Genomic DNA, 23,096 nt, shown 5'->3' with positions numbered 1-23,096 from the left:
GCCTGCAATGCAGGAGACCCCAGTTCAATTCCTGGGTCAGGAAGATTAACTGGAGAAGGTAACAGAAACCCACTCCAGTATTCTGGCTTGGAGAATTCCATGGACTGTATAGAATGGGACACAAAGAGTGGGACACGACTAACCAACTTTCATTTCACTTCAAATAGGTCTTCATTCACTCCTCCATCAATGCACATTTAGGGAGCTCCCATGTGGCACCCCACTCCAGTACCCTTGCCTGGAAAATCCCATGGACAGAGGAGTCTGGTGGGCTACAGTCCATGGGGTCGCTAAGAGTTGGACACGACTGAGCGACTTCACTTTCATTTTTCACTTTCACGCATTGGAGAAGGAAATGGCAACCCACTCCAGTGTTCTTGCCTGGAGAATCCCAGGGATGGGGGAGCCTGGTGGGCTGCCGTCTATGGGGTCGCACAGAGTTGGACATGACTGAAGTGACGTAGCAGCAAGTCTTGGTTAGACGTGCCTGCATTAACAGGTCTGATTCCCAGTGACACTCACTACTCACTAGCCCTGCCTTACTGGTCCCCAGCTCAGGCACTAACTCAACGCAGAGCAAGGAGGGAAACCAACCATCCACCCAGACCATCACCTCCTTCCCTAAACTTCCCTTCCAGGGTATTTATAGCATTCTTGAGCCTGTGAGAAGCAGTCAGGCTCTGGTTTCAGATAGTAACCACCTCACCCAAGTGTTTTATGCCTTAGGTAAGCCTAAAACCTCCTTTCCATCTTCATCCCCTCCAGGAAGTCCATTGCTCAGAAGCGAGGATTGCTAAGGGAAGGGAGAATGAAGGGCCAGAAGCCAAGATGACAATGGAAGGGGAGCAGGACAGGACAGAATACCTCAGTGATCTCCTGGGGCAAGCAGTCTGCACAGCTCTGGAGAACCTTGATGATCTTCTGGTGGTGTGAGGGGTTCTCTGCAAAGCAAATTTCCAGCTGCCGAAGAAACTTGCGACTCTTCTCAAAAGCCTGCTGCTCTTCAAACTACCAGAGTGGAAAGGGGGCAAAAGAGGAGTCATCTCTGCAGCCTGAGAAGGACGTGAGAGCTCTACACATAAAAACCAAGAAAAAATGTGCTGGAGGCATAGGGGATGACAACGCTCTGGTTTACAACAGTGAGATCTTTTTGTTTTTTGGCCTCACCACAAGATTTGTGGATCTTAGTTCTCCAATCAGGGATTGAACCTGGGCCCCAGCAGTGAAAGTGCCAAGCCCTAACCACTGGACTGCCAGGGAATTCCCTGTAAGTTTTTTTTTTTTTTAAGACCCTAGCATCTATCTACTTTGGGTTACTGGCATCTACCGACTCAAGAAAACTAAGATGTAAATGAAAGATTTAAGAGTTCTATATCTCAAGTTGCTTACAGTTTTCAAAGATTGTGAGATCAGACACATGCCAGTTTACCAAGTATTTTCACGTATGTATTCATTTGATCCTCATAATGATAAAGAAAAAATTATGTATAATCATCCCATGACCAATAACTGCTTTAAGACTATCAGGCTAATAACAATATGAACATAATAATATAATAATATCATATCCATTACTCCTGTGTTTATCCATCATGACAAGAAACCCAGAACTACGGGGCTATCCCTCAAGTTCAGACACTTATTCTCCAACATTTCAAATGTCATGTAACCACTGTGGCATTCCCAAACCACTGTGTATAAAACTGCAACATTACCACTATAAACCATTAAATATATGTTACTGTTTATATATTTTATCACTTTTATAACATATATATTTACAATATACAATATACTATTTAACACCTGCCCTTCCCCATGGGAATATAGGCTCCATGAAGGCAAAGGATTTTAGTCTTTTATAATTATTACATTTCTAGTACCTAGAACTCTGCCCGAAACAGCAGGTACTCAATAAATATTTGTTGAATGAAAGCCTATTCTGCAACAGTGAGGAGCAAAGGGTTATGATATACCTAAGGTCTCCACTCAATGGTCAAAGCCTTCACTCCACATGGAAAGAAAAGGAGAGAACAGGAGCTGGGAAGACCATCCCTTGAAAAGGAGGTGGCTCTCGTGATCCTGGTCTAGGGGAAGGCCATCTACGGAAACAGCCAGGAGTCTGGAACAGTCCTGATCAACACGACCCAAGCCAGTCCTGCTCTGACCCAGGGATCCTATTGTGTGCTCTTTGCCCCCCTCTCTACTTACTAATCCACAGGCCAGTGCTTGCTCAGGCAACAGGAAAGCAGCAAAGTCCTTCAGCAGCTGAGGCCAGTCTTGGAGCAGAATTTGCAGGCTCTTGTAGAGATCCACAGCTGTCTGCCTCTGAGTGCTTGACTCAAACTCATAGATGACCTGAAGGAAGTCTTCATACTTGCCAGGGATATGCTGCAGGGCTTCTCGGACCTATATGAGAGGACTTTCAATCATCCAATCCCCTTTCATTGGGCCCCAAGAAATGATGGGACAGAGGAAGGAGGAAGAATTACTGTTAAAGAGCTCCAGATTATCCGTCAGAGGCTACTCCTCTGACAGGTCCTAAGATCTGATGATTAATGGAGGCCACAGGGCCATGAGCAAGGCAGAGCTCTTTTTCTGACAGCGAGGAATGGGGAAATTTCTGTTTTCCAGGGATTACAGTGCTACCCGCAAAATCAGGTAAACTTTTCTCTAGCTCACAGCCTGGACCTCTCCTTCCTGGTTTCACCTCCATGTTGAAATAGATAAGGAGTGCTTGCTACATGTATTTCAGCATGGTATCATCTGAGGGTAAATAATACATAAATTAGGAATGTTAGTAAAATATCAGGAACAAGAAAACCCATGATTGTTATTGCTAGAACTCCACTTGCTGGGGGTATAAAGAATTAGGTGGTTACCAAAAGAATGAGATAGGGACCACTGAGAAAAACAGGCAGGTTCATGACCCTGAAGATCACTGAGGCCCACTTTCTGGTCAGTGTACATGCTGTTCCTCTGAAGCCAAGGGCTCAGGTAAGGTCCTTATTAGTCTACTCTCTCAGGGATGATGCTGAAATCACCTTTCCCCAGGTTCAGGGCAACAGAGGGGTAGTATGATGGGCAGGAATAATAAATCGGCTGAAGACTGAACTCGGTGTCCTTGTGGTTTCACTCACACAGTTCTTTTGGTATTTCCAGGAAAACAAAGGTAGAGGCAGAGAAGGCTCCTGTGCAGCCTGAAAGGCAGACTTCATTTTAAAAACAGAGGGGCTGGTAGGAACAGGAAGCAGCATTTGCCTACCCTGGTCAGATAAGCCTGAGCAAAAGCCAAATCCTTCTGCTCCCGGAGTGGATCTCGCTCAAGGATGTCCTCATCATACAGCAACAGCAGCTTGGAGGTGTCCTTGCTGGCCCGGGCCCGACTGCCTCGCTTGCTGCGAGCTCGATGATTACTCCGGCCCTTCCCAGCAGCTTTGATGCTCTCTCCTTAGGATACACATGAAAACAACTGTTTCTCTGTCCTTGCAACCTCTGCTCTTCCCAACTTATCAAATGCACCCTCCCCATCAACTCCCCTAATCAACATTACATAGTAATTTGCGAGAAAAGCTGCTGGAAAAAGGCTATGACAGGTACGTCTCTTCCTGTAAAGTCAGCTCTATGCAGAGTCAACAACATGACTGCACCAACTGGGATGTAATGAGCTGCTTAGCTACTGCATATTGAACACAGAAGTCTGAAGAGTGGGTGTGGTCTGATGCTGGGCTCTCAGGGATTATGCCCTGGTGAGGAACAAGCAGCACTTTCTGAAATAAACATAGGTCTTGACCTAATACATGACATGTGAATTAAGAACCAGTATAAAAACTTGCATGAACAGAGTACAAATCTACCAGCTGATGGAGAGTCAAATTTTAAATTTCTGAGCATCTCTTCCCTACAACGGCAGCATGTTAAACATCTATTTGGGAGAAGGGTGACTGGCAGGCAGGATCCAGAGGATTTCTTCTGGGAACTGGCACCTGTTTTATAAGCTAGCCACTCTGCACATGTCCTGAGTCAATGAGACCTCCTGAGACCCGCCCCCACTCAGGCCTGTCCTACTCACCTGGTGGGGTCCTGCTGGTCTCCACTTCTGGAGCAGCCTTTGGGGAGTCAAAGGTGGCAGGAGGCTTCTTGGCAGGGTCTCCGATGGCTTCGTCCATCATTTCATCCTCCTTCTGCAGGTTTTCCATTCCCTCTGCTTCTTCTTCCTCTTCTTCCTCAGGCTCAGAATTCTCTTCCTGGGAGTTCTCTTCCTCAGACTCACCCTCCTGACTCATGCGCCTTTCAGATGCAAGCCAAGTCAGCTTCTCCATTGTTTCCTGCAAACCCCCCCAAAGAGTGTGCATGAGGGCTGTAATAGCCCACCATGGGCTGACTGCACCAAGTTTCTCAGAAGGAACTGCGGCTAATCAACTGGTGAGGGAGGGTGAGGAGCGGATGGTAAAGGGGGTGATCGGGGTTTTTTGGTTTTGTTTTTTGGCCACACTGTACAGCATGAGGGATGTTAGTTCTGTGAAATATTTCTTGCCATATCGGAGGACAAAAAATGTCACAGCTATCAGTGATTCATGGCCTCCTAATGTGAATGAGGGCTCTCAAAAGGGAACACAAGGCCTACAATCCAGAAGATGCCAACGCCCAGTGACTGGTGAGGAACTGGAGGGGAGTGGGTGTCATGCAAGAGCAGCCAACCACCATCCTCTCCACCCTTTAAGGTGACAGGAAACAGGATTTGGCCCCAGATAGCTCAGGTGCATATGAAAGGAATGAATTCAGTGAGCCCAGAGGCTCCATCTTGCCACACATAGAAGAACACTAAATTCCTTAACTTGACTTGATACCTGGTTCTCCTTACTACTTAATAATAATCTCTGATGTTCAGACTTCTACCCTCTTTGTTGCCAACTGTATATAGCCTGACTCCCCCTCCTGCTTCCTCAGAGCAGTTTTCTCAGAGAACTGAGATGCTACCTCCCAAGTTCAGAATCCTTAACATTCCTACCAAATAAAATAATTCTCTACTTTGAGGTTGTGATTAATTTTTTAGTCAACAGTTTCCTGACCAGAAATCGAACCCAGTTCTAAGCAGTGAAAACACCAAGTCCTAACCACTGGACCACCAGGGAGTCCCTGAGCAGATGAGCTTTGAAAAGTCTCCTCTGAAGGTAATTTTCCTTTGCCAGGGTCCATACTTATGACCCTTTTTCTTTTTTTAGTCATTTAAATTGTGCTCAGGAAATTCAATTTAATATTTAAATGAGTTTAAATCCAATATAATATGTAACATTTAACTCTTCCCTCTCCTCTCACCTCAACTCCCAAACTATGCTCCGTAATACATTCAAAAGTCAAAAATGATTTTTTGACTATCTCTAGTGCAAAAAGCAAGCAGGTGGCCTATCAATAAATTAAATCTATTACTGAATCCACAAAATATTGGAGAAGAGTGCCCAACTCTCACCTGGAGTTCTGGGACAGAAAGTACAGATTCCTCAGAAGCTGATGACATCTCGTCTTCCTCATCCTGGGTAAGGTCATCAAAGTCCTCTTCTTCCTCTTCCTCTGGCCCATCCTTCTCTCCTGCAGTTTCTGGTCCTGCTGGGGTCCCCACTGACTGACCATCAACGCTGGATAAGTCTTCGGGCTTCCCCAGAGGGCTGCTAAGCACCATTTCAGGGTCAGTGGAGAAGGAAGCATCCCTTGGGGACCCTTTGCTCACATCGCCTGAGTTTCCTTCACCAGGAGGCGCTTGAGAAGCCGAAAAGGTTTGAGCTGCTTGACTCCTCTCCTCCTCCTGTTGGAGGCCTGTCTGTTTCTTCCCCTCTCTAGGCCTGCTTGACTCCTCACTTGGGAAGCCAGTGTCCAACTCCACAGAGTGTTCTTCTTTGATTTCCTCATGGCTGCCCTGCTCCAGGGATCCACCACAGGTGTCCTCCCCAGGGTCTTTAGGCTCCATCTTAACGATTTCCTCTAAATCCTCAGGGCAGGTGGTCAGAGATTCTCGGAAGCCCTGAGGCAGTGGTTCAGGGGCCTGTCTCCCCTCCTCTGTTTTCACAATAGTCCAGCCATAAGTGCTGCTCTCCGACAACTTTTCCTGGCACACTCTGTCTGTAGCTGGAGGTCCTGGGCTGTGCTCCTCTTTGGGGAAGACAGCAGCACAGAGAGGAGAGAGTTCCCGAGGTTCTAATTTGGGTTCGAGGCCTTGAAAGGCATTTTTCCCCTCAGCCAAAGGACAGCCTATGTCTACATTCACTGGGGCTTTATCTTCAGGAGTAGATGGTACAGAAAGATTCACAGGGGTACCAGAGACAATTAAGGGAGGGATGGAGGAGGCCACAAGGGGCTGGTTCAACGAACAGGGGAAGGGAGTGGGGTTAACCAGCAGGGTGGTGATGGGGATGGTCTGAGGACTCTGGGCCACAGCTGCACTGACAGGCTGCACCACGTTGCAGCCGCTGCCGAGGCTCACAACCTTTACCGTGGTGGCAGGAACAGTGAAGAAAACAGGCGCAGGGTGGATGAGAGGGGCAGGCTTCAGACAGACAGAGGCCTTGGGTCCCTTTCTCTTGGAGGCTCTCCGTTTCACACATGGCTTTCGAAACTTAGAAGGAGCAAGTGAGGGCAGCATTAGCTTGGGCACAGGGGCGGAGGACAGCAGGGTCTGCGGCTCAGGCAGAGGGAAGCTGGTCCTGGCCTCAGCAGCTGTAGCTGGCAGCGCTGCTGGAGACTCAAAACTATCCCCCCCAGGGGCCCCCAGAGGAGGGCCGCCTGGCACCGCCTGTAAGACCGTGGCTGGCTGGATCAGGGGAGGAATCCGGACCACCATTTTGCTTGGAGGGGCTTCTGAGTGAGCTGACCTAGCTGGTGTCTTCCCAGAGCTGGAGCTAGGCTGGAGAGAGGGGCTGGGTCCAAAAAAGAAGGGCTTCAGGGTTGAGGACCGCTTCTGTCTCCAAGCCTTCCTAGAAAAACGGTTGGCAACTGGCTTCAGCTTCAGGACTACACCCTTAGGCAGCAGCAGTGGATACCGAGTTTCACTCTCTAGTTCCGAGCTGCCTTTTCCTAGGCCTGGGTCTGAGTTGATCTCAGTGGTTCCGGTCACATTTCCGACCTCTCTGGCACCATCTGCTATACGCCGCAGTTCCTCCTGGATGGACGGCAGACTGGCCTAGTGGGAACAAGGACACTCAGATCTAGCCCATGCTAGAATGAGAGGAAAATAATTGGGCTTTCTAGATATTATGTGCCTTTACAGGACAGTCTTAAGACATCTTTTAAGAAGGATTTTTTTGGCAGAATAGCAGATATTTCTAAGAAGACTACATCCCGATTTTATACTCTAGAAACTCCTTAAATTTCCTTTAAGAAACTATCATTTTAACCTCTATTTTTAAAAGGTTAGAGAATCCCCAGTGGGGGATGGAGGGAGGTGGAGAAATAGGAGAGGAAAGGTGATTGAAGATTTCTTAAGTCCTAATTCTACAGCTAAAGCAGCAGAGTGTAAACCAGGCCTTGAACATCCTGCCAGGTCCATAGTGACCTTCTGCTCCTGACACAATTTGAGGAGGAGCGCTGTACCTTTAACCAGAACGGAAGCCGGTGTTCTTCCCTCTCTACAGGCGGCTTCCACTGATGCGGCTGGATCTCTTCACAGCACTTCATTAAGATGGGCAGCTGTTTGGTCTTCTTATAAAACTGAGTGTGAAGAAATAAAGCAAGAGTCACATTCCTTCTAGAAACTGCTCTCGTCAGGCTGGGGAGTGTGGTGGGCAGTGGTCTGAGAAACATCCACCCACACACATACATATATATATACACACACACACAAATAGCATATACTGACTGCTCTGTATTTCAAATTAAGCTCATCTCCAATTAATAAATATTTTATCATTACTTAGTATCTTCTGATAAGCTTTATTCTGGTCACCAGAAAAGCTTAGGTCACAGAGAAAAGGAAGCGGATGGTTAGTCATCGAAAATTTGCTCCTGCTCAGCAGCCACAATGGGAGTGCCTTATTAATCCTTATCCTGACCACAGGGAAGCTTCCCTTTAAGCAAATAATGGTGCAAGGAATATTGGAAGGAAAGGAAAGAAGAACGGAAAGACTGAGACAGCTCAGTTTTCAGAGCAAACGAAGAGGGGAATGAGCTTGCACTGACAATAAGCACTAGGCACTGCGCTACAAGCCGAGCATACAGATCAGGAGGCAACCCCTGCTCCCAAGGAGCTTATAGACAGCGGAAGAGACAGTCAAGTAGAAACCAATGATAAGGGACTTCCCTGGTGGTCAAGTGGTGAAAGATCTACCTTCCAGTGCAAGGGACTAGGTTCAATCCCTGCTCAGGGAATTAAGATTCCACATGCCTCAAGGCAACTAAGCCCATCGCCACAACTATTCACGCTGTGCTCTCGAGGCCAGAGCAGCAACTACGGAAGCCTGCATGCCCTGGAGCCTGTGCGCCACAAGAGAAGCCACCGCAACGAGAAGCCTGTGTATAGCAACTAGAGTAGCCCCCACTCATCACAACCTAGAGAAAAGCTCATACAGCAACAAAGACCTAGCACAGAAAAATAAATAAATAAATTATAAAAGAAAACAAACAAAAAAAACAGGCAGATTAAACACATCCATTTGTCTCTATTCCCTGTGAAACCCCAAGAAAACAACAGATAGGAAATTTTTAAAGATAAAAGCCTGAAAGGAGAAATGAAATAAAAGGTAAAAGTAACATCTTCAAAGCTAAAGAGCCGACAGATGAGTGGCAAGTGACACAGGACAATGAAGAAAGCCAAATACCTAGAAAAGGTAAGGGCCAACTAAACTGACGTCAAAGACAGGCAAAAGGATAAGACAACAGATACCTCCAGAAGTGGAAGAATTAAAAACAGGTCAAGATAAGAAAGACAAGTTTTAAATTTTAAATTTGTTGAAGGGGCAGTGAGACCCTGAATGCTCCCTCTTGTTTGATGGAGCCCTACCCTGGCAGAAGCATGGTGGAAAGGACGTTCTCTGAACTGAGGCTGTCGGGCATACTAAGGACAGGTGTGCAATGCTGGCCCAGGACACGTGAGAAAACTCTAGCCTCCTTCCTCTACTGCTTTCCCACAGGCCTCTGCCACTGGCTATTAAAGAATATTCAATAAACAACAACAAAAGCTATTAGATATTATGACAGAAGAAGGAATGACTCACTTCAGCAGAAGGGTTAGAAAAAAAGATGAAATAATATCCCAGAAAATACAATAAGAAGACAGAGTGATGGGAGAAAAGAAGAAAGACAAGATGAGAAGACTAGCCTGAGAGGCCTAACATCAGACCACTGAGCACCACAGGAGACAACAGACCAGAAGAAGGGGAGGAAACCAGCAATGCAAAACTCAAGTACATTTCCCAATACTGGAACCTATGAGTTTCCAAAGTTAAGTTCATCAAGTACCTGGCATAATTAGTAAAACCAGACACATAGTAAGGTATATTATCATGAACTTCAAAACACTGGCGAAAAAAGAAAATCCTATGTACTCCTAGAGGAAGAGAAAAAAACACGTGTCATATAAAGGTTCAAGAGTCAAAAGAACATCAACTTTCCAAAGAGCCAGTGCTAGAAACTAGATGAAAATGGAGTCCTTCAATTGTTCTGACTAGAGTGATTTTCAACCCCGAATGTTAAACTCACTAAAGTGGGAGAAAAGAACACAGACATATTTAAAACTTTTCATTTTTAATAATTATAGTTTCATAGACAGGTCTTATGTACATTTGTTACAAAGTAACAATAGTTATATATAAAAACTAGGTATACAGCACAATAGCAAAACTAGGAAATTGCATTGGTCAAGTCATGTCATGATGCACCATGAACACAAGCAATATAAATCTAAAAATTTTTTTCTCAAATATAGGACTTGCTCCACTAAAACAAGGCCAAAAAGTTGTGGGATTCAGAAATAAGAGGATCCGGACTTCCCTAGCGGTCCAGAGGTTAAGAATCCACCTGACAGGGCAAGGGACATGGGTTCCATCCCTACTCCCAGAATATTCCACATGCCACAGGCAACTAGTCCCATGCAACACTTCTGAGCCCACGTGCTAAGACTACTGAAGCCCGCATAGCCTGCAGCTTGTGACCTAAAACAAGAAAAGCCACTGCAATGAGAAGCCCACACACCACAACTGGAGGGCAGCCCCAGCTCTGCACAACTAGAGAAAAGCCTGTGAAGCAACGAAGAACCAGCACAGTGAAAAAAGAAATAAAAATACTTCTAAAGACAGAAAGAAGAGGATCCAACACAAATAAGAGGTGAAATGAAACCCCCAGGAAAATCGTGAAGAAAAAGCCAAAGACATGAGTGCAGCAAGCCAAGAGAGCAGCATGGGTAGAGCGGAGCAGGACCAGAGCGCTCTGGGAACGGCTTCTTCAGGACGATGCAGGTGACAGCGGAGCACCTGAAATACCTGAACACGCTGAAGAGAGATTTATAAAACTTAAGCAGACTTCAGTGAAACTGGTAATAAATACATAGCAAAACCAAGTCCCACTCACCCTCCAAAACTGCAATCATTAACTCCAAGAGAAACAAAATATTCAGCAGGAAAAGCAAGGTAATCATGATACACTACCTGGCTCAGCTGTGAGTTTTTACACACTGCTTATAAACTCTGGAAAAATCCAACTTACACTGTGCTATAACTGAGGTGAAGCAGTGAGAGAGCATGGAGAGAACTGTCTTCATCTTCCATGGTTTCAGTTTAACAGAGAAGGCCCAAATCCAAAAAGTCAAATGATAGCAATTCTAAGCATGCTACCTAGATCCTAGATTAGAGGTAAATGGACCATCCCTGCAGAAACCTCGCTTAGCAGGAAATAGGGAGAAAAATGATTGTTTTTCATGACAAGATTCACAGAGATATTTTACTCTTTAGAGCAGTGGTCCCCAACCTTTCTGGCCCCAGGGACCAATTCTGCGGAAGGCAATTTTTCCACAGGACAGGGGCAGGGGACCCATGGATGGTTTTACGATGATTCTCATAAGAAGCTGGCAACTGAGACCCTCCTGTGAACGTGGTTCACAGTGGGGTTTGTGCTCCTTTGAGAATCTACGACCACCGCTGATGTGACAGGAGGTGGAGCTCAGGCTGTGCGTGAGCAACTGAGAACAGCTGTAAATACAGGTGAAGCTTAGCTCTCTAGCCTGCCATTTACCTCCTGCTGTGCAGCCGCGTTCCTAACAGGCTATGGACCAGTATCAGTCTGTGGCCTGGGGACCCCCACTTTAAAGTATACTTTATAACTCTGATACAAATATCCAAGTATAAAGAATTAAGAAGGATATAAGTGGACTGTTGCCTACTCTGTGAAGAAGGTTTAGAGTGGGGAAAAAAAATGAACAGCTAGAGGAAAACAAATTTGATAAGTATTTTTACATTTGAACAATTTAGCAGAAATATCCATAATGGGAAGAAGACAGTACTCCATAGGAAAATAATAGATCAATGTCCTTGGAAAGGAAAGAGGGCTAGTGTGCAGTTAGGAGGGACTAGCGTTAGATAAAAGGCTATTCACTGAGACTGAGAAAAAGAAAAGGAAAGGCTGCACTCAGCCAAGGCATCTAGTGGAGCGGGCAGGGAGCACTTACTTTAATGATGTTGTCAGGAGCTCTGTTCATGTTGAGGTTCTTGATTCTCACTGTCAGCTGGTGGGCAGTCTTGCAAGTGAGAAGGTACTTGCTGATCAGAGGCTTGGGAAACTCCGTCCCTTCAAAGTGCTTCAGGCCTAAAGCTAACAAACTGAGAAGGGGGCAGTGACACTCAATCTCATTTGACAATCCACCCTGCAAAAAAGCCTCCCAGACGAACTCCACATTCTGCAACCTACTTCTTCTACCTCTAAGTCTTGTACACATTAATGGAAACTCAACAGAAAATTTCAGATAATTACTGAGTACTAAGAAGGGCTATGAGAATAAGACTGAGGAGTTCCCATCAAGTGAGAAGAGGGAAAACCAAGCATAAATCACTAATAAATGTCACAACATGATGTGCTTTACAGTAATAATACAAACAAAGCTTGAGGGAAGAAGAATGGCCCTAAAAAAACAAATATAAAATGAATATTGGGCACCATACTAGACATATTAAATCCACACCAACACTATCTCACAACATAACATACTCAATTACAGTTACCTGTATACGTATTTGCTGATGGAGTGGGGAAACACACATCAAGAGCCAGGAAAGTGTTTATTACCGTTATCAAATAATCTCACTCTTAAGAATTTACCCAAAGAGATAAAAACTCAGAGAGTTTCAAAAGCCCTGTGCACAAAGATCCTTGGTGAAGCCTCATTAAAACAGCTAAACAAGAGAGGGAGGGGAAAAGTGGTAAACAAAAGGACTCTGACAGGGCCATGAATGCTGCCCGAAAGGACAATATACAGAGACAAAGAAAAAGACAATGCTACAGCATGGAATTCAGAAAAAAGGTCAAGAATATATTAAGTTAAAAAGAGCAAAACAAAATCATACTTAAATTGCCAATAGTTACATAAATACACAGAGAAAAATTATTGTGTAAGGGTTGTCAGGATAACGGATAAAAATGTTTCCCTTGAAAATTACCCACTCACAGGATTATGAGGTTAGTTTTTACTATAAAAGACAAAAAACAACTTAAAATGTTTCCAAAAACGTGTATGTCCTCCCCTAAAAAGAGCTGTATTTGGCACTGCTGGGACACGCACACACTGTAGCCCTATGTCCATCTGCGCTGCTCTCCTTTGAGTCCATTCCTCATTGTACAGTATAATCTTATTATCTCAGTATATTTTGTGCTTTTCTCCCCACCCAGTAAATCCTTACTTGTCTTCCGCCTTGGTGAAAAAAATCTTATCCTGGGGATTCTTGGCCTTCAGAGAACACACTGGAAGTAACTCTGGATACATGAAAACCTTGCTTGTGGCTAGGATCCAAGCCACTTGCTTCGGCAAACAGGGCAATTTACAGGCTATAAGAAAAAAATTCATGATAAATGAAACTGCAGAACACGAGAGGGCTTCACAAAAGCTTCTGAATGCATCTTGGCATTTAGAGAGAGCCAACCCTAGCTAACGTGATGCCCTTCCATACACATACCCCCCTCCCAAAAGTCTCCACAATCATTCTCAGCCTAACATATACCAAAAAGATAAACTTAAAAATTGTCTTTGTTTCCTGTGTAACAGGAAACAAAGACAACTGTTTGTCTTTGTTTCACTAAGTAACATAAACACTTATAAAGTACCAAGCAATACCTGGCAGATAGTGTACACTCCAAAAATTTTTACCTCCTTCCCCCTTTAAATCCTTGAAAGAAAAGTGACCTTCAACAATGCTTTCTTCCAGGATAAGATTCCAACTTCTTTAACCTCACTCACAAATCTGGTATTCCAAATTTCTATTTGATTCTTACTTAACTCTCATTAAATTCTCCCAGATTCCTCCTGAGGTTGGGGACAAAAAAACCATAAAGAGGATGAGACACTTCAGTCTCATTCATTTCTATCTTGCTGTCTAAGCCTCTCAATTTCCAGGCATTTCTGTCTTTCCAGAGATAAATACCTCTAGAGCCATATTTCTGCTTGCAAAAATGTTATTTTTACATCCCCAGAAGAAAAACACAGGATCCTACGCATGTAACTTGTAACTGTGCACGCCCACACAGTTGCATCCAACTCTGCAATCCTGTCACTGTAGCCCAACAGGCTCCTCTGATCAAGGGGTTCTCCAACGCAAGAACAGTGGAATGGGTGCCATTTCCCACTCCAGGAGATCTTCTCGACCCAGGGACTGAACCGCATCTCCACTGGCAGGCTGATTCTCTACCACAGACCCACCTTCAAAGCCCAAGTTATAACTGTAGTCTGGTGCTAAGTTTTCATTACCAACATATAACTAAAAAAGTTGTGTCTATCATATAATGCCCTTAAATTCAACTATATTCTATTGAATTTTAAGAGTCAGGGATTTAAAATCAAATCCAAAGACAAATCCGAATCCAGATCAAACCACAACTAATTTGCTAAACCAGGAACCAATCAGAAACAAATATTTGATTTAAGGGGCAAATATTTACTTAAAAATACTAAACCAATGAACGGTAGAAATCAAACCTGGAAATTTCTTTGAAATACTGAACAGGCAAATGTACAACATTTTTACTTTGTTCCTAACTCCCAAATCAACATAATTGGAGATACTACTATAATCATGGGAAATAAAATGATCCTAATGAAGAAGAGAGTAAAAACCTAATAAACACAACCTGACTTTACCACTTGACTTCCATCTTTATCTTGATACCAGTTTGTCTTGACCTAACTCCTAATACTTCCCCTCATATCTATTTCAGTCCAATTATTAGCAATGAATGCCACATCTCTACCTCCCACATCCCTGTCCTGTTCACTGACCCCATCCTCTACTTAAACCCAAGTATTACTACCTAGTTCTCCAAGTTAGGTAATGAACACAAAGGAAGGATAAAAGAGAGAAGGAAGAAATTACAAATACCCTGTCTCCTCCAACCCTAGGAAATTATCCCTAGGAAATGATCTGTGGGGTAAGACAGCCACCTTGCACTGCAAGTAAAAACTTAGAGCGGACCCATCTGTTCCCTACCAGTCTTCTTCACAGTTTTACGAGGACTCCAGTCAACGCTGACATGTGTGCTGAAGTCTTCAATAAGCTTCATGGCTCCCATTAGGTTACAGGGTTGGAACAAGGTCTGAAACTTGGAGTTGAACTGATGATGGAGGGCGATGGAGCTTTGAGCAAAGGTTCCCAGCTCTTTCTGGGAAAATAAGACACAAAGGACATCTAAGTTCCAGACAATTAATACCAGTAGCCCTTAGCCTCTGAGAGAAAAGCAGTCTTTCCTACAACAGGCTAAAAACAGATAAAAATCATCATAAGGACTTTCATAATTAACGTTTTTCCATTAAGACTGCTCTTCTGCTGAGTCCTCAGATGTTTAGGCATGTGTGATACATTAATTCGTTCCTGTTTTATTCTCAGTCTCAGGGTTCCTCAGCCTTTTGGATGTATGTTCTAGCTCCCCAGCTGGAATTAAAATTCTCAAGAGTGAGAGCCATTACTTAAAAAAATAATAATAATTCTTCATTTGTTTCTCTGAATAACACCTAGAACAAGGTATTTCTCATGATCCCCTGAACACAATAAGAGGGAAACATAGTCTGCGGACCATCCAAGGAAGTTCTGACTATGAGGTACCTCAGACTCCAAAGAGAATTACCTGAGAGGCAAAGAATATTGCTATTATTGCCCCCAAGGTTCAGATTTTAAAATGTGAATTTTCTTTGGCCATTCCCTGCTGCTCACGGGATCTTATTTAGCTCCCCAATAAGGGAATGAACCTGGGCCCCAACAGTGAAAGCAACGAATCCCACACCACTGGACCACCAAGGAATTCCCCAAAATTTGAAATTAAAAGCCCTTCCTCCAAAATATTTCAAAATGCCATGAGCAAAATTAATTTTATATGTAAAACACTGATATCAAGCTTAATAAATAATGAATTCAATAACAAGAGAAGTACAAGAATAACAAGAAAGCCTAAGATGGGAGGATCTACAGGTGAGGAAGAGTACCCAATAAAAAAGTAAGAGAAACAGTCATAGACAATTGAATACACTCTCTGTCCTTTCATGGGAAGCAGTAACTTATGTTTTTACAGCAAACACAGGAAGCCATACGAATACCTACCAATACAAACAGGAGAGAAGAATAAATGTAGCTTATGATGAGTCAACATCTGTGAGAAATAACTTCCTAACTAACTGCATACACAATTCTTTAGATTAGGGATATTTGAAACCTTACAAGAAATATCCTGGTGGTACTGGCCTCCGAACTGAGACTGGGGTTGGAACTGGCGAGAAGGTGAATTTGCGTCAGGAGCTGAACATGCTGGGGAGGGAAAGCAAATAATACAGTGTGACATGTTATGATGCTGTCATCTCCAGAACCCAGAAGACCTTACACCAAGATGTTCGTGACTTTATCCTACACGTTTTATTCTGTAGAGAGACTATGAGAACAACACAGTATCTTGGTGTAAACGTTTTTTCTCAGATGTGTTCCACCTGAACAAACTGACAGAACCAGGGGAAATTTAACTTCAAACTAGAGGGACTAAGATTAAAAGAAAAAAAAGAAAAAAAAAAAAACTACTCTGGCAGTTAAGCTGTGAAATTCAGAAAGGATTTCTAAAGATTCTTAGAAATCGATCATTCTGAAAACTATCAGAGTCCTGATATGCATTCTGACCTGAGCCATAGAGACGTGACCATGGTGACTTTTCAAGGTCCTGACCAACGTAAAGATGCTGTGGTCCTGTGGTTTCAATGGTTACCAAGACACCTATTTCTGATTTCACAAGCTGCTGATTTTTGGCTTCATCTCAAAAGATGAAGATGATCCAATACTAACATTACCAAGAAGAGTCTTACCTGCTGCATCTGCTGCTGCAGCCTCCTCCTCTGCGCTGGGTCTAGAATCAGAGTCTGATGAACTTTCTCCCTCTGGGGCTTAACCCTCTCTACTTCCTGCTGCTGTTTGGCTGAAGATTTTTTCATTTTCAGCTGTTCAAGTAGCTCCTTCACGGTGCGATGTTGCTCATTTAGTAAGTTGGCCAGTGGTTCCTCAAACCTGTCCCCCACAGGGAGATGACTAGATTTGAATATTTTCATGGGTCCAAAACACATCCAGTTCCTTCCTACCATGAGCTAAGCCAGTCTGAGCAACTTCCATCTACTGCTAATCCTCAAGTCTCACTTTAGCCAACAAGCAAACTCCTAGCCTACCCAAATCTTCTCCCATAGTTGTTAGCACAGATTCAAATAAGACGGTTCTGAATCGTCCCCCACCTATTCTTCTACAATCAGTACTCTAAGTAATATACTAATGAAGGTGAAATTAAACTAAAATCTAAACATATGGTAATGTCTGGATAACAAAGCAGCCAAGGAGCTAATGGGAACCCACAATTTTCACATCCCACTGACAGTTACATTAATCTGGGACTTATTCTTAATGGTGATACAGAATCTTCCCAAAGCACAACATCTGTTCTCTAATCTAGATGTTACTCCCACCCCAGGTCCAGTTTCTCCTGTTCTCCAGCTCCTATCCAATCAGGTTGCCCTGACTTCCTTTCTTAAAAACTCAAAGATTTTCTAGCTTGGAGTAGAAAAGGCATAAACTAAAACATATGGTGCCTACACACATGCTAAGTCACTTCAGTCCTGTCTGACTCTGCGACCCTATAGACTGTAGCCCACAAGGCTCCTCCATCCATGGGATTTCTCAGGCAAGCATAGTGGAGTGGGTTGCCATTTCCTAACTCCAGGGCTCTTCCTGAAACATGGACTGAACCCACGTTTCTTGCGTCTCCTGCACTGGCTGGCGGGTTCTTTACCACCAGTGCCACCTGGGAAGCCCTAAAGCACATGGCAGTTTAGACGAATAGTGAGAAGGTGGTTCAAGCATTACCCTACCAAGCATTAGCCTCTAATTAAATTCCTCCTCCAAGCTTTCTATCACTACCCTCTCACCCCCACCTCCTGCAAGAAAGAAAGAGACTCTGTTGGGGGCTGAAGTAGAATCCAAATGCTAGTTCTGAGGGAGAGACAGAAGAAGACACTCAAGCTGCTATTCTAAACCAGGATACAACCTGCTCAAGCAGCTATGACCAGCAGGTTATCGTAATTCAATAAATCCTCTAGACTGTAGCAATATAAATGATAATTTTTTTTTCAATAGCCTCTGAGGATAAAAATTATGTTTCCTTTTACAGTATTTACTGCGAGAATGGACAGGCACAGGGTGAAAATCTAAAGAATGAGACTGTCCTCCATACAGTTTTACTGAGAACTGAAAACTCTGGATTATCTGCATAACTAGCCAAGGAACAGAAGAACAGAAGCAGGAAAAAAGCTAGATAATGAAAAGAGCCTGCACCTGATTTTAGTAAGAATTACTTGGATGGGGAGCACAGTTAATGCACTTTCCATGCGATATTTTAATTATTCAAATATTAAGCTAGGTTTGCATTTCCAGCTGAAAAAAAGCAGCAGCAGCCCAAGCAGAGCAACTGAATATCAGAAGGTAACTGAACTGGAATAAGAATTTTTAAGTAGTTATGTAATTCTTAAATTTTTAAAGTTCATACACAGAGGTGACTAGTGGAAATGAAATATGTTTACTGATCAAATCCCATGATAAAAAGTGCTTAGGTTCTATTCTGCTACACTAGAATTGTTTTCTATGAAATGTTGGGAGAAGTCGGTCAAAATACAGACTCTAAGATATCTTGAAAATGTTCTCCAAAAAAAAGAGGTAAATATGTAAGGTGACGGAAGTATTAACTAACTTCATGGGGAAATCCTTCTGCAATTGATATGTATATCAAATCATCACACTGTACACTTTGAATGCTTTACAATCTTATTTGCCAATTATAACTCAACAAACCTGGGGGCAAAAAGGAACTCTTGAGATTTCTTTTGTGATTATATTATGGTATTTAATGTAATGGAGAATGGCTGATACTTCTGACTTTTACACATTGGTTAGTATACCTTGTCTTTTTCACTAAATCGCACGTTACCTGAAGGTCTAGCTTTCAGATGGATCCAGAGCTCTCCAGTTAAACCAAAGGACTAATTAAAGGCTATGAGTCCTTGGGTTTTGCTTTGTTCCACCCACAGCACAAACCATACCCTGACATCTAGCCAGTACCTAATGATAGTAGGCTACTACTCAGGATGGATAACAACAAAGTACAGATGAAATCTGCAAACTCATCACAAATATGGGGGGGGGAATAAAAGCCTCTACCTTCTGGGTGGGACAAGAGAAGTGCTAATTCATGTGAAGAGGACAGTAAACACATTTCAGACTTCAGGACATTACTGAAGGTGCTTCATGGTTTGCTCAGTTAATGCCCTGGAGACTAACAAAGGTTCATTAACTTTTACTAGATGTTAACAGCAAACAGAAAAACAAAAGGGACATAGTGGCTATTAAACTTTGGGGTAGCTTCTGTGGCTGGCCATGCAGAGTCCTACACACCTCTCCAGCACCACTCACCTGGAGAAGCTGCTATGAATGCCAGCTACTGCTTTTTCTCCCTTCCCAAACAGATACAGCTTGGTCTAGAGCTGCACTGCCCCATATGAAGGAGAATTATTCACTTCACACCCATCACTGCCAATGGGGTTCAGCATCCTTATAACAGTAACAGCAGGTAGTCAGGGATGGAAATTGTTAACCAAAACTTCTCAAAACTCCCTCTCAGACATACACTTTTCCTCTAGGTCTCAAGGTCTTTGGTTAGCCTACCGTAAGGCTTGAGGGGTGTTAAAGTTAGGCCGAGGCTCAGCCACACGTTCCTCCTCTTCTGGGCCATCATCTTCCATGTTGGAGAATCCCATCTCATCTTGAAACTGAGGGCAAAGGAAAAGAAGGATTTTCCTGGGGAATGGGCATGTAAGTCACTCCAACAGTGACAGGGGAAAATGAAGACTGGTTTACAGGACTTTAATAATGCTGGCACACGGAAAGAGCTTGCACTGGATCCTTTCTCACTTCTGGGCTTGCACAGTTCTGCACATGGAATAATCTTTATGCCAGAAACAGTTTCTCGGTCTATCACCTTGTAGTGGTAAAGACACACCACAGATAACTTAAAATGATCAGATTATCTTTCAAGAGAGAAATGTATGAGAAAGGGAATTATCTGTTCTCAGAATAATCTAAAATTAGTTTGCAATCTTTAAGGATTATCATGTGATAGTTGAAGAGGCTATCTAAAAGCTTAAGGAAAACTTTACTAAGATATGGATAATCAAAGTTTATTAGTTACCAAAATCTCCTGTCATTACATTCTCTCCTGGGTGGACTACAAGGAGAATGGGTTGGTCAGACCACCGTTCTGGAGAGAGGGGCCCTGAGACCAAAGGACAGAGCTTGCTGAAGAATCCAAAGCTCTTTAGTATAGAATCCAGAGCTTTAGTATCCAGAGTTCTCATTCAAAGATCATTACTCACAGTTTCAAACAGCTCTTCCATCAGTTCATTCACTTCCTTTTCTGCAAAAAAGCCAAACAGTATTCTGTTGCCACATGTTTATTTCATTTTGCAATACAGGGAATTTCAAGAAAACAAAGAAAGCTTTTTTCAGCAAGGCTTTGGACAAAATCTTCATGTGTATTAATATCCATCATTCACTCATTCATTTAAAAACATTTATTGAACAACTATATGCCTTAATCTCTGTTCTAGATGCTCAGATACATGACAGAAACTTACTCTCATGAAGCTTAAATTCTAGTGAGAAAACAAACAAAAACGTAAGCTAGATGATTTTATAATGTGACAAATTCATAATCTGTGTTGAAGAGGCTATCTAAAAGCTTAAGGAAAACTTTACTAAGATATGGATAATCAAAGTTTATTAGTTACCAAAATCTCCTGTCATTACATTCTCTCTTGGATGGACTAAAAGGAGAATGGGTAGATAGAATTCAGTTCTATCCTACTGAATGGAATCAAGACAGAAGTCTCCAGTAGTGTGTCAAAAGACTCTACTTTTGGGCCTGAACTATTCAGCAATCCCATCCACAACCTAAAACACCCAGAAAACACACTTATCAAATGTGCAAATAATATAAAGCTAAAAGGGATCACCAGACCAACAGATGACAGAGTTCTAATTTTCTCAAATTAACTGGATGAAATATAATGGGGATAAATTTAAGGTCTTACATTTAGGATTTTGAAAAATCAATTTCTTAAGTGCACAAAAAGATCAATATGACACAATGGCTCCAAAACAATGCTTGTGACCAAGAAGGCAAGCATATCACTGAATCACAGCAGAGTGTGATCATCACTATAAAAGCCCTTCTCAAGAGGGCATTAAAAAAATAAAATCTAAATGTTGGTGAGGATGTGCAGCGACTGGAACTCTAAAAACAATGTACAAGGAAAGACACTGAAAAAAGGTCTGGCAATTTAACATAAAACTAAGTACAGATCTACTTTATGACCAATGATTCCTCCCCTAGAGAGCTGACCCAAAAGATATGAAACATCTGTCCACAAAACTTTTAAAGAAAGGTCAGAGCTATCTTTATTCAAGATAGCTAGAAATTAGAAAGAACCCAGGTGTCTATCAACACCTGGGGATTGATTACAAATAAACAAATTGGTATATTTATACACTGGAATCCTACTCAGCAATAAAAAGGAAGGAAATTAAGTAATACAAGCAATATTCATGAATCTCAGAAACATCATGCTAAGTGAAAGATGCTTTACATAACAGAACACATACTATGATTCCATTTACATGAAGCTTTAAAAGAGGCAAGTCTAATCTATGATACAAGAAAATAGAACAGTGGTTTCACCAGGGAGGATGATGTGTGGACTGATCTGGAGGAACAAGTAGGTGCTTTTTGGGGTGATGAATCTCTATCTTCTTAGGGGTTGAGTACACCCCTCTAACAAAGAGGCACGACAAACCTCACTGAATGGTACACTGAAGATTTCTATACTACAGTATGTATACATTACCTAAAATCTGTAAACAATACTGAGTTCTAATTAATGATATGCATGCTGAAATGTTTAGATATCCACAACTCACTATGAAATGCTTTAAAAAAAACAAACAAACAAGGATTAACAGATAGAGAAATAGATGGAGAGCTGCATAATTAAGTTAATATATGAAAACTTAACTGCAGAAACTAGGTGGTGGGTATATGGGTGCGTGTGTGTATGCTAAGTCACTTCAGTTGTGTCCATCTCTTTGCGACCCTATGGACTGTAGCCCATCAGGCTCCTCTGTCCATAGGATTCTCCAGGCAAGAACACTATAGTGGGTTGTCATACCCTCTTCCAGGGGATCTTCCCAACCCAGGGACTGAACCCTATCTCCTGAAACTCCTGTACTGCGGACAGATTCTTTACCACTGAGCCACTGGGGAAGCCTGGGTATATGGGCGTCCACATGTTTGAAGAGTTTCATAAAAACACGTAATGTAGGAGAAATTTTCTTAAAAATAAAGGCTAATATCCAGAGGAAGGTAACCTGGGTGTTGAAGTGTGGAAAGTCTCTTTAGAGAACTGAAGAAACTTGGTATGTTTAGCATAGTAAAGAAAAAATGTAGGAAAAGAAACACACTATACTATGTACACTTGGTAGTAAGTTACATTTTTTAGGAACAAAGGAAAAACAGAAATATAAAAGATTCAGGTTTAGTAAGGAAAATGTTAATTGAGGAGGTGTTCAAGAGCAGGACACAGCATCTGCAGAATTGATGAACTCCCTGTCACCAGAGGTTCCCAAACAGATTAAAAGGTCACATCAGAGAGGCTATGAACAAATGCTTAAGTGGGAGGAAAATATACATAATCACAGAAGCATTCCAGACTCTGTGATTCTAAGCTTATTTTTAAATTTTTATCATCCACATAAGTCCTCTTAAAAGGACTGTAATTAAACATGATAACGTAAGATAACAAGGGGTAGAAACAAAATTAAAATTCTATCCTGGTTTTTACTTACAATCACAGAACACTATGACTAGAAAGGAGGACCCTTCATTCAGGCATCCCAGAAAAGTCTACTCTTCGGCAAATATTGTCAGCACCGTGAAAAACACTTGCTCAAAGGCAATAAATAATACAAAAATCATGAGAAACTCACAGTCTAGTGGAGGAGACAAGATATAAATAAGCAATTATGAGAGAGATTAGCATTAAAAAGGACATATAAAATCATATGGAATACAAAGCAAGAAAGTCAATCCTCAATGAGGAGGATCTCACTGAGAAATTACAGTCGATTCTTAAACAACATGGAATTGAACTACATGGGTCCACTTATATGCAGAGTTTTTTCAATAAATTTATTGGAAAAATGGAAGAGGATGTGCAACAATTCGAAAAAACTCTCAGACAAACCCCAGTCTAGAACATAAAACATTTAAGAGAAAGTGAGGTATGTCATGAACAC

At 42.5% G+C, this 23,096-nt stretch overlaps 1 protein-coding gene across 10 annotated transcripts in view; it reads right to left on the bottom strand.

Moving 5' to 3' along the window:
- LOC102401786 (GON-4-like protein) overlaps positions 1–23,096 on the bottom strand; it is a 92,431-nt gene that overhangs the window by 8,694 nt on the left and 60,641 nt on the right. For all 10 annotated transcript variants that reach the window (XM_025289379.3, XM_025289378.3, XM_025289380.3 and 7 more), the window contains 13 exons: positions 20,120–20,160; positions 19,413–19,516; positions 16,520–16,718; positions 15,891–15,977; positions 14,670–14,841; positions 12,873–13,017; positions 11,648–11,798; positions 7,585–7,701; positions 5,471–7,174; positions 4,073–4,328; positions 3,266–3,450; positions 2,212–2,409; positions 865–1,008 (listed from right to left, as the gene is read on the bottom strand). In XM_025289379.3, the coding sequence (XP_025145164.3) occupies positions 865–1,008; positions 2,212–2,409; positions 3,266–3,450; positions 4,073–4,328; positions 5,471–7,174; positions 7,585–7,701; positions 11,648–11,798; positions 12,873–13,017; positions 14,670–14,841; positions 15,891–15,977; positions 16,520–16,718; positions 19,413–19,516; positions 20,120–20,160 (3,503 nt within the window). The remainder of the gene's footprint in view (positions 1–864; positions 1,009–2,211; positions 2,410–3,265; positions 3,451–4,072; positions 4,329–5,470; positions 7,175–7,584; positions 7,702–11,647; positions 11,799–12,872; positions 13,018–14,669; positions 14,842–15,890; positions 15,978–16,519; positions 16,719–19,412; positions 19,517–20,119; positions 20,161–23,096) is intronic.

Source organism: Bubalus bubalis, chromosome 6 (assembly GCF_019923935.1).
Source record: "Bubalus bubalis isolate 160015118507 breed Murrah chromosome 6, NDDB_SH_1, whole genome shotgun sequence".
Taxonomy (NCBI): Eukaryota; Metazoa; Chordata; class Mammalia; order Artiodactyla; family Bovidae; genus Bubalus; species Bubalus bubalis.
This window is presented reverse-complemented; position numbering and strand designations above follow the sequence as displayed.